The sequence below is a fragment of the Helicoverpa zea genome, chromosome 5, assembly GCF_022581195.2.
Source record: "Helicoverpa zea isolate HzStark_Cry1AcR chromosome 5, ilHelZeax1.1, whole genome shotgun sequence".
Classification (NCBI taxonomy): Eukaryota; Metazoa; Arthropoda; class Insecta; order Lepidoptera; family Noctuidae; genus Helicoverpa; species Helicoverpa zea.
In genome coordinates, this window is record NC_061456.1 from 8,290,163 (window position 1) to 8,307,544 (window position 17,382).

At 37.3% G+C, this 17,382-nt stretch overlaps 2 protein-coding genes across 16 annotated transcripts in view; both read left to right on the top strand.

Moving 5' to 3' along the window:
* The window catches only part of LOC124630204 (cAMP-specific 3',5'-cyclic phosphodiesterase), a 444,356-nt gene extending 433,890 nt beyond the window's left edge, over positions 1-10,466 (top strand). For all 15 annotated transcript variants that reach the window (XM_047163954.1, XM_047163962.1, XM_047163963.1 and 12 more), the window contains 4 exons: positions 3,581-3,674; positions 6,120-6,232; positions 6,321-7,448; positions 7,605-10,466. In XM_047163954.1, the coding sequence (XP_047019910.1) occupies positions 3,581-3,674; positions 6,120-6,232; positions 6,321-7,448; positions 7,605-7,667 (1,398 nt within the window). In that variant the 3' untranslated portion in view covers positions 7,668-10,466. The remainder of the gene's footprint in view (positions 1-3,580; positions 3,675-6,119; positions 6,233-6,320; positions 7,449-7,604) is intronic.
* Positions 10,467-12,579: 2,113 nt separating this feature from the next.
* LOC124630456 (methionine aminopeptidase 2) lies at positions 12,580-16,939 on the top strand. Its single transcript, XM_047164367.1, has 8 exons — positions 12,580-12,856; positions 13,278-13,463; positions 13,821-13,981; positions 14,317-14,491; positions 14,789-14,997; positions 15,314-15,404; positions 15,846-16,020; positions 16,287-16,939. Exons 1-8 carry the CDS (start codon positions 12,712-12,714, stop codon positions 16,537-16,539), a joined length of 1,395 nt encoding a protein of 464 aa, XP_047020323.1. The 5' UTR covers positions 12,580-12,711; the 3' UTR covers positions 16,540-16,939.
* The last annotated feature ends 443 nt before the right edge of the window (positions 16,940-17,382 follow it).

The following is a 17,382-nucleotide window of genomic DNA, read 5'->3' on the forward strand; positions in this document are numbered from 1 at the left end:
CAATATCCACACAAAAAAGCAAATGCAAATGAATAAGAAGCAGCTAGCGAAGAAAGCGCTATTGCTTTTTCTGAACCATCCATAAACATGCTTAACATAAACAAAGGAAACCTCGACGGAAGACCGTGAAATTTTTTCGGTGTTGGATACCTGAGCAATTAAACGAACATAAAAGCATCACACGTAACATGGAGTCGCGAGCGAAGCGAGCGTGAAATTTTCGGATTCGTGGAGGTGCAAAAATTGGAAATAATGTCACATTTTGATTCATGGTAAAAATAACCACTAGAAATACTCGTATGCCATGTTATTTCACGTCCTGTCAAATGTATGAAAACGTATAATCCTGGCGATGAAATAAGCCCAAAAATGCGGTGATTTTTGGCTGACTCGCTACCTATTTTTGCCGATTGCCGAAGAGCTGGAGTTATTAAGTTAATCTACAATTTGTAAAAAAACGAAATTAAATTATCTGCTGCCGTGGCCATCCCCCGCCACTTGTCGCAAATTCGTACTTACACTCCCGAGTGGTACCCACCTACATGGTGCCTAAATGGAATTTTGGAATGCAATATTTAAAACAATTTAATTGAAAATGAATAATAATTTAATATTGCCAAAAGTGTAACGATTTACCATATGGAAATCTTGAATTTTTCCACGGAACCCCTGAGGGCCTATCACGGAACCTCAGGGTTCCGCGGAACCCCATTTGGGAACCGCTGCTCTATTTGGCATTAAAACGCATTTATCGAGTATCGTCCGATCATCGCGTCATATTACCGCTCCCACGCCCTAATCACATCTCGTTATGATCTAAGTATATTATTAAATGTTATTGTTATTATTTATAAGTATAATAAAAGCAATTGATAGCCTAATCACGCTCTAGGTTTATCTTTAATATCTGGATTTTTAAGGAATTTTATATAGCTTAATAAGGCGCCGATCTACGTCATTTACGTCATATGGCTGCAATTTCATATACGTAACTTCAATAACTCACTGTAGCAACAGTTAACAGATGTTGGTTAAAAAAGCTCTAAACACTGAAACTATTTCAGTACCTATAGAATATTTTAGCTTCCATAAATCTACTTACTTCACAAGTAACTAGTTCTAATGCAACATCGCTGATCTATTACGATATGACCCACGTATGTATGTCTAATAAGTGATTATTACAATCTAAATATTACACGACGAATGAATCATTTTCCTCAATTCACAAAAGATAAATAAAAACTAGACATATTTCTCTGGTAGCAACAGATGCTGCGTAGCCTGACGCAAGTAAAGGCAACAATTTTTCCCGTAAACCATTTTCAGCTTTGAATAGTCTACGCTTTTCTACGTCATGGTTTTAGCCGTGAATCAATTTAGGTATTTTGAGTCCATTGTTTGTTATCCGCCCACGCCCACATGGCCAGCGTCACAGGGAAATTGTGAGGCTAATTTCTCCACAAAAACCCTTGTGGATACGAAAACGTGTTAAGAACGAGGAAATAAGAACTTGTAATAGGCATATTACATTACCTACTAAAAGAAAAAACAACTGTAGGTAATATTTTTTCATAAATCACAAAGGAAATAAATTAGAATGATTTGATGTTAGCCAATAAACATGTTAAATTGTTACAAGTAAACAAAACGGTCTAATTCTCGAAACTCATTCCTAAAATACTCGTATATCCCAACAAGAAGAATAAACAAAAACGTACATACATTTTGAATACCTGAAATGTTTTCTCAATTTTCGTGAATGAAAAACTAAAACAACGAGTTTACATAACTATCTTTACTTATACATATTTCGTAAATAAAACACCGTTAATTTATGTCGTTTACAAAGCATGTCTTTTCTTGAAATACTAATTTTAGTGTCATTCTAGGCCAACCAACGTGAACGAACTTCAATAGTTTTAGGGTTGTGCTCAATTTCGATGACACGGGTGACACCATATTTTTGAAAGTTTCCTCAGAAAATTTCGTGATATTGACAGCAGAACTGAGCAGTTAGGTATTACGTGACTGAGTTGACACGTGAACTAGTTTCTTATGAGAATGCATTATCATTTCCATGCCACGTTCCCACACTTAGTGACCTGCTGCTCTATTCTAGTTCCTTCACGCTTTCAGGACATGATATATGATTGTTTGATTTACTTCCATATTTACTGTCTATGTTCACGTAGTTTGTGCTAGTTATCTGTTACGTTTTATGACTAAACAAATGGAAATTTATTTGTAACAAGACCTTTTAAAAGGTAAGGCGTTCACTTTATATTGATCTCTCTGAAGTAACTGTTTTGCGTATCTGGAATGTTCCATTCGGCACATTCAATTTAGGCAATTTATTGAATCAATCGAGTGCCAAATCATTCAGTGGACACTGTTTATGTGGCTTTAAACCAATTTGGGACATTCCATGCCAGTCGGGTTTGGACAAATCGGTTATAGTATAATTGAGGGAAAACAGCTCAAACTATGAATACTACTTACATAGAGTAGATTAGCAAAAAAAAAACTCGAAACTTATAAAGAGAAAAAGTAGGGAACATTTATGTATACAAAATTCAATGTTTTTTTTTTCTTTCAATTTAGTAAAACTTAAGTTCGTGATCATTTATATAAATCTGAATACTACCGCATTGTCTTCATGAAGGCAACTTTCTTATTTAGGATACCTACATCAGTTAGCTTCATATCGACTACCAGGGATCAAGATTAGGCGTATAAGCCGATAAGAAACTATGTCAAGACCAATCGCCACCAGATCTACATACATGTCGTTTCATGGCTGAAAAACATCTTAAATTACCAGTTAGCAACGAAATGGAATTCAACCTTTGTTAAATGTCCACTATCGTCTATCGTGTTACCACGTAGGTTGTATCTCGGATATAATCTGTAACTTCAAAAATTATCGACATCTTATCACCCGCCATGTATTTTGATTCACATAACTCATGTCCTGTTCTTTTATTTATCACCAGTTTCAATCGAAACATTTGTATCAGTTAATTGAACATTTCAACTGTCAAAAATAAATAGAAACAGGTTCCCTCCGGATAAAAGCGATTCTAACAAGGCCGAAACGTTGAGTCGGTTTCAGCCTAACAATAAATTTTCTGGTTCTCATGTAAAATGAAGGCTAGGCTGAATGCTTGCTAATAGTTTAAGAGGAAAGGCGGTTCCTTTCCAGTGTGAGAGGAAGCGCGAGTGACTGAATGTAGATTACACGTAAAGCACATTACTGAGAAGGCGGTATTTCTGTAGTGTGCAGGGCTGTGACGATAGTCGTGCTACGCTTTATACGAGGCCGCGCCGCGCGACCGCTTCAGTCTGACGATAGCGCTCATAGATAATACACGTTCTAAACGTTTTATCGTCAATAAATAATTGAAGTTCGGAACTCGAGCTTATAATACTAGCTTTATTTCTTTTTGTGTTGAAGAATTTTTTGTTTTGTGAAATGCGCGTGTGTGCCGAAAGACAAAGCGTTCGTTTCGCGCCAGCCCGGTGGCTGAGGAGTCGCGCTGTGACGATGGCCCGTTCAATGGATATGTTGCACTTGCAGTTCAAGCGCATGCTGAACAAGGAGCTGAGCCACTTCTCCGAGTCCAGCAAGTCCGGCAACCAGATCTCAGAGTACATCTGCTCCACATTTTTGGGTAAGTGTATAAAACTTTATCGCTTTAAAAAAGTGTAAACATTACGAGCATGCTATAACAATTAAATTTTTACAATAACAACTATTTAGGTACTATAGCATAAAACACATTTATATTTTTCATTAAATAAATATTTCGAATCAAAACAAATCAACGCGTTCTGGAGTTTAAAATAGTCCACTCTTCTATGAGAACTCTTGAAAGTTATTTTCAAGTGAGCGCTAAGTAATCACTGCGCATGCAAATGCATTATGAATAGCCGTATACTGAACTTGATAAGTAAGAGTTGACTACAAACTCGCTGAAATCAATACATCACGCGTGTTGGCTCATGTAGACGCAATTGGGCACACTTCTTTCTGTCAAAATCTAGTACGTCATCCATCATAGACCGACCACAGTTACGCAATGGTATCTACATTTTTTACAGTACATTCTTGTGAAGTAAGTACTTAGTTGCCAACAAAAACCACCTACAGGTACACTGACCACGATTTCTCCAGAATAGAAAATTCAATTATCCACGATGATGTTGCGATTAGGTTAGGACAGTCAATATTCATCATTTTAAAATATTCTAATTCACAACTCATCATTTTATGATTGAGAAATTATAAAATTATACTACCCACTTTATGAAGGCGAGAATGTCAAAGCATATTAAATAACTAATAAAGAGCGATAGTCTGTATGTTCGTTAAATAAATACGATTTGTGAGTCAAATCAAATTATATTTAAAAACAAAACTCATCCATGTAAATATATTCTTTTGAAATAAATGCCTACTTTGCTGTATGAGTAATTGCTATTATTCATCAAGTTGGGATACCAGACTCGACCTTCCGTATAATGACTTTCTTTTCTTCATACGTAATGATGAAAGCCCCTGGGAAAACCTGGGATTAGGGTAATAAATGTGCATAAAAGAAAAGGCACATGATTATCCACCTATTCATAAAAACAAAAGATAATTTATTGATTATATGCCATTAAATATCGCGTCATGGAATGGATATTATTCATGAGCTTTAATGTTTGAAATCAACAGGTAAATAAACCTAACGGGATAATAAATGTATTATCAGAGACGATAAAGCCAGATAACCCCATGCCACGCGCGCGCACTTCCCGCTTTGTAACAACATTCATATCGATTTAAACCTCGTTGTTGACTTCAGCCCTACGTTTACGCACAACGGACTGTTTGCTTGTCCTCTGCATGTTACCCTTTCACGACATTTCATTTAAATTAGCGTGAGTTCTCTTTATACATTATTAGGTAATAACTCGGCAACAACATCTACTCTTGATAGCGCGTTTCAAGTGTACAAACCAAATCTTGTGGCCCTTATTATCATTTTAGACAATTTATTGAGGATGTAAAGCATTTGGGACATAGAGGTTTGACAATAGCAACGAGCTGTTATTGAACCAATTGCCAAATGGGAACGAAGGAACATCGTAGTACAAATTAATTTGTTTGCGCTGTTAAACGACCATGACTAATAATTACGGCAGCCAAAGAATGGGCCACTGTCTTAGCATCCGCGTTAATGAATTAATTATATTAACTTGGCTGTAATTACACTTTTATATCATTATTACGGTTCAGATTTATTTATTACCGTTCGATAAGTGGGAATATCTGTCAACTTGTAATTAGGATCCCGGTATGTGTGATCTTATTGGAAAGTTAAAACACATAAATCATTCCTACAGGCCATACAATTTGTGAAATCTATATATAGATGTTATTGCGAGTTTACATATTTATCTGCTGATTAGATGAGGAGCGGACGCGTAGTACTATCACATTTTAGATAACAAGCTAATCCGTTTAATGTGCTCGGATTATACTTTCATCATAGTGTTTGTCCGTTGGCCCCCTTTTATCCTATCGTGAGGTAGTATAATAAAAAGGAATCACGAGACGATAAAATAACTGTCGTAAAAAGCCATCTAGTAACAAAACTAAATAATGTATACCGATATTAACAATTCCCTTGAGAACAATAACAACTATCGTTAGACAATGTCTGATAAGTGTCTAATAACAGAGTCATGAAGATGTTCCATTATTATTGAAATCGCTCCCTAATATCTAAATCTGATAATGAAGGCCAACCGGCACCATGTTCGTACGGCACATATCAAAGCTTTCATCGTCATGATTGATTACTTATCTACCAATAATAATAATAAAACCACACGCTGACCTGGAATCGTATCAATCATTAATGTATTAATAGATACTTCACATTTTCACCCACTTTTTCGACATCGTTACCCAGAAACACAATTGTAAAACTCAATGTTTGTAATCGATATTCAGCTTCCTGTATTAACACAACCACTATGAATATTATATTTAAAGTTATTTCCTGCCTCAATTCCTGTCTGATTTTACGTGACGAGTTATTTATTTATTTTATATTTAATTCCAGACAAACAACAAGATATCGACCTACCATCTCTACAAGTGGACGAGGGTGCTGAAGCGCGTGCCAAGAAGAAGGACAAACCGCGTCATGCCGGCCCTGCGACCACCATGTCACAAGTAAGTACTACTCCTGCAAAACAATGTTACAATAGTCTTATTATGAAATACTCGCATTATACTAACTTGTGATTTATTTGTCGTACAGATCTCTGGCGTTAAGCGAACACTGACGCATACCAACAGCTTCACTGGAGAACGCGTGCCAAGATACGGAGTCGACACTCCCCATGAAGAAGATTTAGGCCGTCAACTGGGTGAAATTGATCGATGGGGTGTGGACATCTTCCGCATTGGAGACTTGTCGTGCGGGCGACCTTTGACTGCCGTAGCTTACGCCGCGTTCACGTCCAGGGAGCTACTGGGAACACTACAGATCCCAGCGCGCACGTTCCTTGCCTTTGCCATCACCCTGGAGGAACACTACGTGCGCGACAACCCATTCCACAACTCCCTGCACGCGGCTGATGTCGCGCAGTCGACGCACGTGCTGCTCAACACACCGGCGCTGGATGCAGTGTTCACCCCCATAGAAACGTGCGCCGCTCTGTTCGCGGCGTGCGTACACGACGTCGACCACCCTGGCCTCACCAACCAGTTCCTCGTCAATTCGAGCTCAGAACTTGCTCTCATGTACAACGATGAGTCAGTTCTAGAGAACCATCATCTTGCCGTAGCGTTCAAGCTTCTCCAAAATGAGGGATGTGACATATTCATCAATCTTCACAAGAAGCAGAGACAAACGTTGCGAAAGATGGTCATAGACATGGTGCTTTCAACGGACATGTCTAAACACATGAGTCTATTAGCAGACCTCAAAACTATGGTTGAAACAAAGAAGGTAGCTGGAAGTGGCGTGCTATTACTAGACAATTATACAGACAGAATACAAGTGTTGGAGAATCTCGTACATTGTGCTGATCTGAGTAATCCCACTAAACCGCTGCCGCTATATAAACGATGGGTAGCTTTACTTATGGAAGAATTTTTCCAACAAGGAGACCGTGAGAGAGAACAAGGAATGGATATAAGTCCAATGTGTGATAGGCATAATGCGACGATAGAAAAATCTCAAGTCGGATTCATCGACTACATTGTTCACCCTCTATGGGAAACATGGGCAGATTTAGTACATCCAGACGCTCAAGACATTCTGGACACTCTAGAAGAGAACCGTGACTACTATCAAAGTATGATACCCCCGTCACCGCCGCCAGCACCCATACAGACGCATTCACTGCCCGATGATGATCGCCCCGAACAAATACGCTTTCAAGTAAGTTGAACTCTCTTGATATTTTTTTCCTCTGTTACTTTAAAAGTTTAAAGAATTCGGAAAACAATAACATTTTTCAGTCTGTTCAGAACTTTTTTTCTACTTATAGTAAAAACATAAATAAGCTCGAAACTAATGTGTGCAATTTGTTAACAGGTAACGTTAGAGGAGGGTGAAGGTTCAGAGGAGTGCGAAGGGGAGGGTGATGGCGGGATGTGACGGAAACTACTGGGAATCTGCAAGAAACTCACTGAGAAGATGCAAGTGTGGTGGAAGCTCTGGCAGTAGCGCGGCGCCGGCCGGCCCGGGGCGGGGCTTGTTGATATAGTAATACTTGTTGACGCTTACCCTCCAAATGGAACGATCCCGATGCATCGTCACATTTCGATCATGATTATTTTTATGTGATTATTACGCAATGTTGTTTAGAAAATACCTAACGACTAAATAATTATGTCCCTCCAATGACTGTAACGTTCGATTGTCTAGTATTTTTACTATTGTTTCGTTTTGTCTAACCAAAGATATATGAAATGTTCTTTCGTTCACGGAGACGTTCGATAATCCCTGTAAGTAGTTAGTATTCGGTTCTTAATGAGTCGTGTAAGTAGTTATAGTCGTCGATGCCGCATAATATATATCGGCTCGACTAATTAAGGACATTGAAAACGCTTATTAATTGGTATGAAAGGGTAATTTATATTGTCATATCATCCACGTTTCTCATATTTAATACGGGTTTGCGATAATGATGTTATTCACCAAAATATATTAACATGATAGATATCCTAAATATAAAATCTATTTTAAGGTAAATTTTAAAAATTGCCTTTCGGAGTTGTTGTTGTGTCTTTTCTGAATATATAATATTCGGCCAGCCTGTTCTCACACTCCGACAGCTCCCGGCCGGACTCTGTCCACTCGGAACATCATGTCAGCCCCTGAGGAACACATGTCGATATTCATATTGTCGGAAGGTCGAATTCATTACTTAAGATCTCTCTTCGTATTTGGTCGGGGGTCAAAAAAGACACTTTACCAAATTCATCCTATTAGAAAGCTTTACTTGATTTTTGTGAACCTAACTGCACCTCATTACTTATGGAGGATCGCTGGCGATCCGTTTACTTTTCTCTTTAGAGTAATGTATTATTATTTTTGTAATGTTACGTATATTATTCTAGTTCTCTTTTACCAAAATACAAAACAAAAAAAATTGTCATGAATCTTAAAGTTTTCGTGTACGCAACTAACGGCTTGAAGTGTTTGATTAAATTGTTAAGTACTAACAAATGAGTGGTTTGCGACTAAGTTTTATTTTTAGTGAATTCAAATGTCTATTTGCTGAGTAAGTCCAAACTGTTCGGCGCGCGGGCCGGGTCTTGCAATAGTAGTAGGTAGTTCGGAAACACTTCGCACAACTGTTTCTACTTCATCCATTTCATGCCAAATATGCTCCTTTCATTAACTATATCATATCAAACAATATCAGAATCGCTGTGCAGATCTGATTTCACCTATGTGTAACAATATTTGTGTACCTACATAGATTTTTCTCGTAAGGAAAAGATCGTAATAACTGATACTTTTTATATATATAAAACACCACTGTGTAAAAGATGTAATATAAATAAGTAGATGTCTGAAAATTGTACATTGGATGGGAAATCTAGATTTTATCCAGTTTCATGTTCGTCGCTTGCGACCTTTTCATGTTTGTGACAATGTTATATCAATTAGCATGCACATAGCCACTTGAGCATTCAGCTATACATACATACTCGTCTATAAACTTCGTGTAGGTACATTTACAATACTATAAGGAGGGTGTAATACTTAATGAACCTGTATTATTTTTGCATTTCATCATCCATCTTTTTATTTTTAATGGACGATTCTAAGAGCTGGTCTCTTTTCCTTCATGTACTCAAAAGATATTTTGTTTTAAACTGATTAAATGATTTTAGTTCCTCGCACTTCACCTTGTTTTGTATTGTTGATTTTGATCATCATGAAGATGTCCCTTAGTATTATTATGAAAGTATTGTCTAAGTCATCGTTTCCCTCATCCATCAGCATCAAGAAGGAAGGTCCAATGTACATTATTTTCGTAGATAAATTAAGATTTTGTCGGCGAGCAAATACTACGAGCATGTGTGCATCGCCTATCTTCAAAGTGTCTGATTTTAAACTGCATAGTTTAGATATTTGGTACCTACGTCAACGTATATATACATACATACCTACTACATTAAAAAAAATTGGATACGCTTAACTACTTGTGTGTTATAAAATAGAAACGTTACGCTTAGAATCATTAATTTTCTAATTAAAACATACGTATTTGTAACTAATTGTGTTGAATATGATATTCGTACTGCAGTAGATCTGTGTATTACGTACGTACCCAATCTTTGGTAATTCACATAATGTGAACATTTGCATGTACCTACCTTGTACCTTTGCCGAATTGTCATAACCATTTTATAATAACTGTACAATGAACATGATAAATGATCAGAATGTATAGGTATCTAGATAATGTAGGTACTCGTTGTCATATGTCTTATTTCAGTGGATTTGCCTACCTAATGCAATAAAATGGTATATAATGTAATCAAAGTGGCATGTGTAATGTGCTAAGCAACAGTTGTAGTGTGCACCGTCCTGCGTGACTCGTGATGCTTCTACCAAAGACCGTTTGATAGTAATGAGCACCAAGTGTTGGCTTAGCGCATCGGACATGCCAGCGTTCAATAGTCATGTAGGATACTTGTTTTCACCAAAGGTTTTCAGTGTTGTGTATATGTTTTGTCATTATGGAGAACTATCGCTAAGATTGGATAATACCTAGTTAAATATTAATACCGAGTTAAAAGTGTGCAATGCTGGTCATTTGCATTACTTATTATTTATGTTTAAAATAAAAAAAAATAGCTTGTAATAGTTTAAATGAATATTTGAGTTGAATTAAAGAATATTAATGTATTTAGAATAAAAAGATATGGGAGAAAACTCTACATTCGTTTTATTTTCTATGGTATCCTGCAAAACCAAAACAAGCTTACAGACTTCAGAAAAGGAATCTGGCAAAAAGAATATTTGGTAGCATCTATTTCGCCAATAGGCTTTATAGACACTTACATCAACTATGCTATATACTAAAATAATACAGGGGAATATTTTTTTGTTTGTCTGTTTTTACCCTTAAGGCGATTATCACACTGCCCCGCATGATGCAGCGTAGTGCGTGGATGCGTTTTTTTCCGTTGCTTGTAAATATCTCCGTTTGTATGGAAAACACGCATAGTCCAACACACTGAAAATGCATCCACGCGCGTTCATGCGGATCACGCACATACATGCGGAGAAACACGCACCCCCGCGCGTAGGTGCGGGGCGAGACGCAAGGTATGACACACTGAATCCCGCAATGCCGCGCGTGATTTTGAATGGGCGTGACGTGTATATTTGAAAATGGAACTCGCTGTGCGTGAATTTACAAAACGCACCTACGCGCGTGAGTGCGTGAAAAACCCGCACGATGATGCAGATCTGCACTCCCGCAGGAACGCGCGTAGGTGCGTCGACACGCAAGATGCAGCGTGATGCGGGGCAGTGTGAAGAGCACCTTATAAAAGACCAATCGTATTTGATTGGTGTGCGATTGGTCTGGGGCCCGATTCTCCTAATTATACTTAAGCGCCATACGATTCACGTTCGACTCGATTCGACTGAGATCCAATCCCGACTCGATTACGATTGAAGCGTATGTGGCATTCCGCTATTTTTTCTTTGAAATAAACATTTTTATCCTTTTCTGTCATTCAATAATCTATCGTTTTGTCTGCAAATGATTTACGATTGCAAAATGATTGTACAGCAAACTACCGTATAGACCAAAATCACCAAAATAGCAGACCAATCGCACACCAATCAAATGTCAATCGAATACGATTGGTCTTTTATTAGTAGCAGAATGCCCGATATGGTTAAAACTGCTATTGCGATCATATTGCGATTCGTTTTCTATTCGATTTTGACATTATTAACTTAGGAGAATCGGGCCCCTGCTATTTTGGTGATTTTGGTCTATACGGTAGTTTGCTGTACAATCATTTTGCAATCGTAAATCATTTGCAGACAAAATGATTCATTATTGAATGACAGAAAAGGATAAAAACGTTTATTTCTAAGAAAAAATAGCGGAATGCCACATACGCTTCAATCGTAATCGAGTCGGGATTGGATCTCAGTCGAATCGAGTCGAACGTGAATCGAATGGCGCTTAAGTAAAATTAGGAGAATCGGGCCCCTGGACGGTGCATAGGAAAATTAAGATCGATAGATTGATGTTCCGCCTATTTGCTAAAAAGACCGAATGAGAAGGGGAATGTGAAAGCTTACCTCCCTTTTCCAAATGGATGAACTACTAAATAGAAACTGGACTGAGTAAATAGTAAAACCTAATCAGTAATATCATCTAAGTTATGTTTCGACAACCTCGATGGCGCAATGGTCATCATGCCGGACCGCCGAACCTGAGGTCCCGGGTTCGATTCCCGGTTCGGTCGACATTTGTGTGATGAGCATGCTTGTTGGCCGTGGTCTGGGTGTTATGATATGTATTTATAAATATGTATATATGTAGCTATATGTAGTTTATCAGTTGTGTTAGCACCCATAACACAAGTTAATAAATAACTTACCATGGGGCTAACCGACCGTGTGTGAAAAAGGTGTCCCGACATTATTTTATCTAAGTTATGTTGGCCTCAAGCTAACCTTTGTTCCAACGATTGTTGTCGTATTCGCATGAACTACCTTATTTTGTATCCTCAATAGTAGAATAAACTATTAGTATCATGGCCTTAGTTACCCTCAGAAATGAATACTGGACCACCATGAAGTTATGCATCAACATCAAGTTGATCAAAAAATCATAAGTCCCCAGTTAACTATTAAATGAGGACCTCCATGACAAACTTTTTTGATTGACAATAAAAACCGAAAATATTGTTTGTCCGTAAAATACAGCGCATCACTATTTTTTACGCAATGGTAACATTCAAACTGTAATATATTTTTTCTCTTTCTGACACACTAAATATCAATATTATGTCCTGCTGTCACAATTTGTCACCGCTCAAAATGTCTATCTTTAGTTTGTGAAACAGAATAGAGGTTAAGAACCGCAGTCGCATGGAAATTTTGTCCCCACATTACAATCATATTTTTGTAGTCAAGAATAATAATTGTTGCAATGGCCGCCGTAAAAAAGGACGAGGAATTGAACAAAAATGAGGTTCTGGAAAACGGCGATGAAGACGAATTAGATGCAGTAGACGACGGCGAAACTAAAGATCCCGCTAAGAAGAAGAAAAAGAAAAAAAAGAAGAAGAAGGCAGGTTAGGCCGAACAGTAATCTTAATTACATTGAATCCAAACAAGTTCTTCGCTTGTGAACGAACATTACCCTCTAAATGTCTATTTTTATCTTTATATCACGTAGTAACAAGGCGCCTACGCTTAACCTGATGATATTGCGCGTTTGAAACAAATTATCATGTATTCACATAAATTACATTGAGTAATTATGATGCGCATTGTAATATTATTACATTGTAACAGATGAAAATTAACTATTGATTTACATTTGTCACAACAAAGGCATAATTCTTATTGAAACTCAGAACCACTTAGATTCAAGTACCTACCTATCAAATAGTAATGTTGCCTATTCAAGTACTACCACTATAATGTTATAATTATGCATAGTAGGTACTAAAAAAACAGTATAATGATCACTGAACGTTATTTTTGTTTTAGAAAATGACACAAATGCTGAGAATGATGTTACTGAGGATGTTGGAGATAAAATTGAAGCATTAGCTGTAGAAGATGGTGATGAGAAAAAGAAGAAGAAGAAAAAGAACAAAAGCAAATCTGGCAAAGGTCCATCAAAGGAGCAGACCAACCCTCCAACCATTCCTATTGCCGAACTCTATCCTGATGGTAAATTATTATTATAGCTTCTGCTAGCAGCCACCAGCTTCCTGATAGAACTGCCTCTCAGATAAAATCCTATACTATAGTCTGATAAAGATGCTATATTACTGTAGTTTCATCAAAATTAATTACATTTTTTGAGCATGAAGAAGTCACAAGCAAAAGGCATATCAGAGTGGAAATAAAGATGCCTCTATGTATTTCCCACCAAACAGAATGCCACAGTATCAGAATACTCCAAAAACAAACAAAAAATAACAATTCCGATTTCATTCCATAACTTTAACATAATTTTAATCAAATGAATACTACTTTAAGTCAATACAAAAGTGTCTCTATTATATTCTTCATTGGTTTCCTTAGGAAACTTCCCTGAGGGACAGATAATGGAACATGGTCCGGCTGAAGGCATAGATGACAGAACTGCCAAGGAGCGCTTCTCTAGTGAGGAGAAGAGAGCTTTGGATCGGCTGCACCAGGATATTTATCAAGAAATACGACACGCAGCTGAGGCACACAGACAGGTAAACAACAAAACGTTTTTAATAAAAAAAATATTCAAAAAAGGGAAAACATCAACCAAAGTCATATTAATGTTATTTATATTTACTTCATATACCAGCATAAAAAGTTACAAATCTGTGTAAATAAAGAGAAGAACACAATTCATTATCAGTGACACTATCCACAATGGATTGAATGACCTTAATTCTTACATCCATTAAAATCATGTTTCAACAACAATTTAAACTACAATAATATACCTATTTTCATCTGACATACAACATTGCCCTTGATAATCATCATATTTAAAACATAAATAATTTGACCTATCTGTATGCCAATTGTATGTTTTCAGACACGTAAACACATGCGTGATTGGATCAAGCCAGGCATGACAATGATTCAAATCTGTGAGGAGCTAGAATCAACTGCTAGGCGCCTCATTGGCGAAGATGGATTGAAGGCAGGACTGGCTTTCCCTACTGGCTGCAGCCGTAACCACTGTGCAGCTCATTACACTCCAAACACTGGTAAGGGGGACATTCAAATATAAAATTGATAAGACCAATGCATATTGAATGTTAACCTAGGTAAATCATGAAACAAAAATACATGTTGTTTTAAATCCCACTTCCAGTAAAAGCATTCATCCTAAAACATTACATTCAACCCTCATAATAAATGGGGGTTTGTTAAAAGCTTTTAATCTTTCATCATGGATCATGTTCCTTTTCTGGATAGTTAGACATGATAAAGATAGATACTGGCCTGTCTGACTGTTCCTTATTTACTATTCAATCCTTTCTAAATTAAAATTTTCTTTCTAGGTGACACAACAGTCCTGGAATACGACGACGTCGTCAAAATAGACTTTGGTACTCACATCAACGGGCGTATCATCGACTGTGCGTTCACTCTAAGTTTCAACCCGCGTTACGACCCTCTGGTCAAGGGAGTTCAGGAGGCCACTGAAGCCGGTATCAAGGCTTCTGGAGTCGATGTCCGACTGTGCGATGTTGGTGCTGCTGTACAAGAGGTAGGTTGTATCAATAATAAGTTATCTTTTAATTTTAAAAAAAGTGTTTTAAGGTAGGGGTTAGGCACTCTAGTCAATGCCTGAGAATGTTTGAATATCGTACAATTTAGTAAATATGGGACAAAAACAAAATATGTTGTAAACCTTGTTACAGCAAAATAAATGTTATCATTGTCCATATTCTTAAGACAAACATCTACACATTAAAACATTTCACTAAAATCCATTAAGTTATATGTAATCCTCAGAATTATTTTAAAACATAACATGAATAAACCAATTAGAAATGAAAGTAAGCAAAATATTGTTGTTTCAGGTCATGGAGTCACATGAAGTTGAACTTGATGGTCAAGTGTATCAAGTGAAACCTATTCGTAACTTGAACGGACATTCTATTGGACCCTACAGTGAGTACTTTAGCTGTATTATGCATTACTAGGGCTGCCATCTCGAATTTCGCCAAACCCGGACAAACATTTAAAAAGCCCGGACATTTGGCGTAAATCGCATTTTTCCCCCGAACCTAATTTGTAATCCCTTTACTATTAACATATACTTAAATTCAATGAGGTGCTTCCTTACATGAAAAGTGTCCGGGTTTTCCCCGGACACTTCTTGAAACCCCGCCCGGACGGCCTCCAAACGAGGACAAATCCGGGGAAACCCGGACAGATGGCAGCCCTATGCATTACCAACAATCAATTTTATTCAACACTATAGGATCCTGCACTAGGATAATTTTAATTCCCGTGAAAGGTGATAAATATTGTTCTCATGAAAGTATGAATGCTATTTCGTTGCAACATAGACAAACTCCTTACATTTTAACCATAAATATTTTATTTCAGGGATTCATGCTGGCAAAACAGTGCCCATCGTAAAAGGAGGTGAAACAACACGCATGGAAGAAAATGAGTTCTACGCTATCGAAACGTTCGGTTCCACCGGTCGTGGACAAGTTCATGATGATATGGACTGTTCGCATTACATGAAGAACTTCGACCAACAGTTTGTGCCTTTGAGGTAAACTCATCGACATGTATCAATATTATGAGTCTTCATTTTTTTTTTTGTGCACAGTCTAGATACTGACTTATTCAACCCGCTTACGCGTTCAAAACGAGACATTCAAAAATTGTAAAAACTAAAATATTCCAAAAATTTGTTTACCCGACTTATCCGCTTAAAAATTTGCTTTCTGGCGATTACCCTTTTGCCCCTGTGAACTACATTGACACGGACAAGTTGACGAATAAGTCTAACCAATTCATTATTTCTTTCACTTTCAGACTGCAGTCATCAAAACAGTTATTGAACTTGATCAACAAGAACTTCGGTACTCTCGCGTTCTGTAAGCGGTGGTTGGAGCGCGCGGGTGCTTCGCGCTACGCGATGGCGCTGAAGGACTTGTGCGACAAGGGCGTAGTCGACGCCTACCCTCCACTCTGCGACATCAAGGGCTGTTATACGGCGCAGTTCGAACACACTATTCTCCTAAGACCCACGTGCAAAGAAGTCATTTCTCGCGGAGATGACTACTAGCGATAGCCACGACTTACGTTATGTTATGCCCGCTTAATCACTTTGCAATTTTTATTTAAGTCAACAACTTCAAATCAACTCAGATTTTTATCAATAGGATTGCAGTTATGATTAGTTACGATTTAAATAGTTTCAGAAAACATAATAAATATATTTTTATCTTTATTCGTAATACAATCAAGCATTGCGATTGTCAACATAAGCCATGCTTGTAAAACTCTGTTGCTTTCTAGTATAAGTTGTCGTTTTTGGACTTTATTGTTCGTCAGCAGCGACGGTAAACTGTTTGTTGTAACATTGTTATTTCTTTACTAATCTTACGTTTAATCGTATTTTAATACACCTGTATTCATAACAATTGTGTCGATATCAAAATATTTGAAATAAAGTTCTACTCGTATTGAAGGCATTAATTTATTTCACACCTACAACCCTGGATTACTGCGTAGGCAGCAAATAAGAATCAATTTATACTAGCGTAGAGTCAGAGCGCACCGAAGCGAGAGCTCATCAAATTCTTTAAAGTGAATGCCCGCGTATTCGTTAGAATACGATGAGTGAAACAGAACTGGGCCCCGATTCTCCTAAGTTAATAATGTAAAGATCGAATCGCAATATGATCGTAATAGCAGTTTTAACCATATCGGGCATTCTGCTACTAATAAAAGACCAATCGTATTCGATTGACATTTGATTGGTGTGCGATTGGTCTGCTATTTTGATGATTTTGGTCTATACGGTAGTTTGCTGTACAATCATTTTGCAATCGTAAATCATTTGCAGACAAAATGATTCATTATTGAATGACAGAAAAGGATTAAAACGTTTATTTCAAAGAAAAAA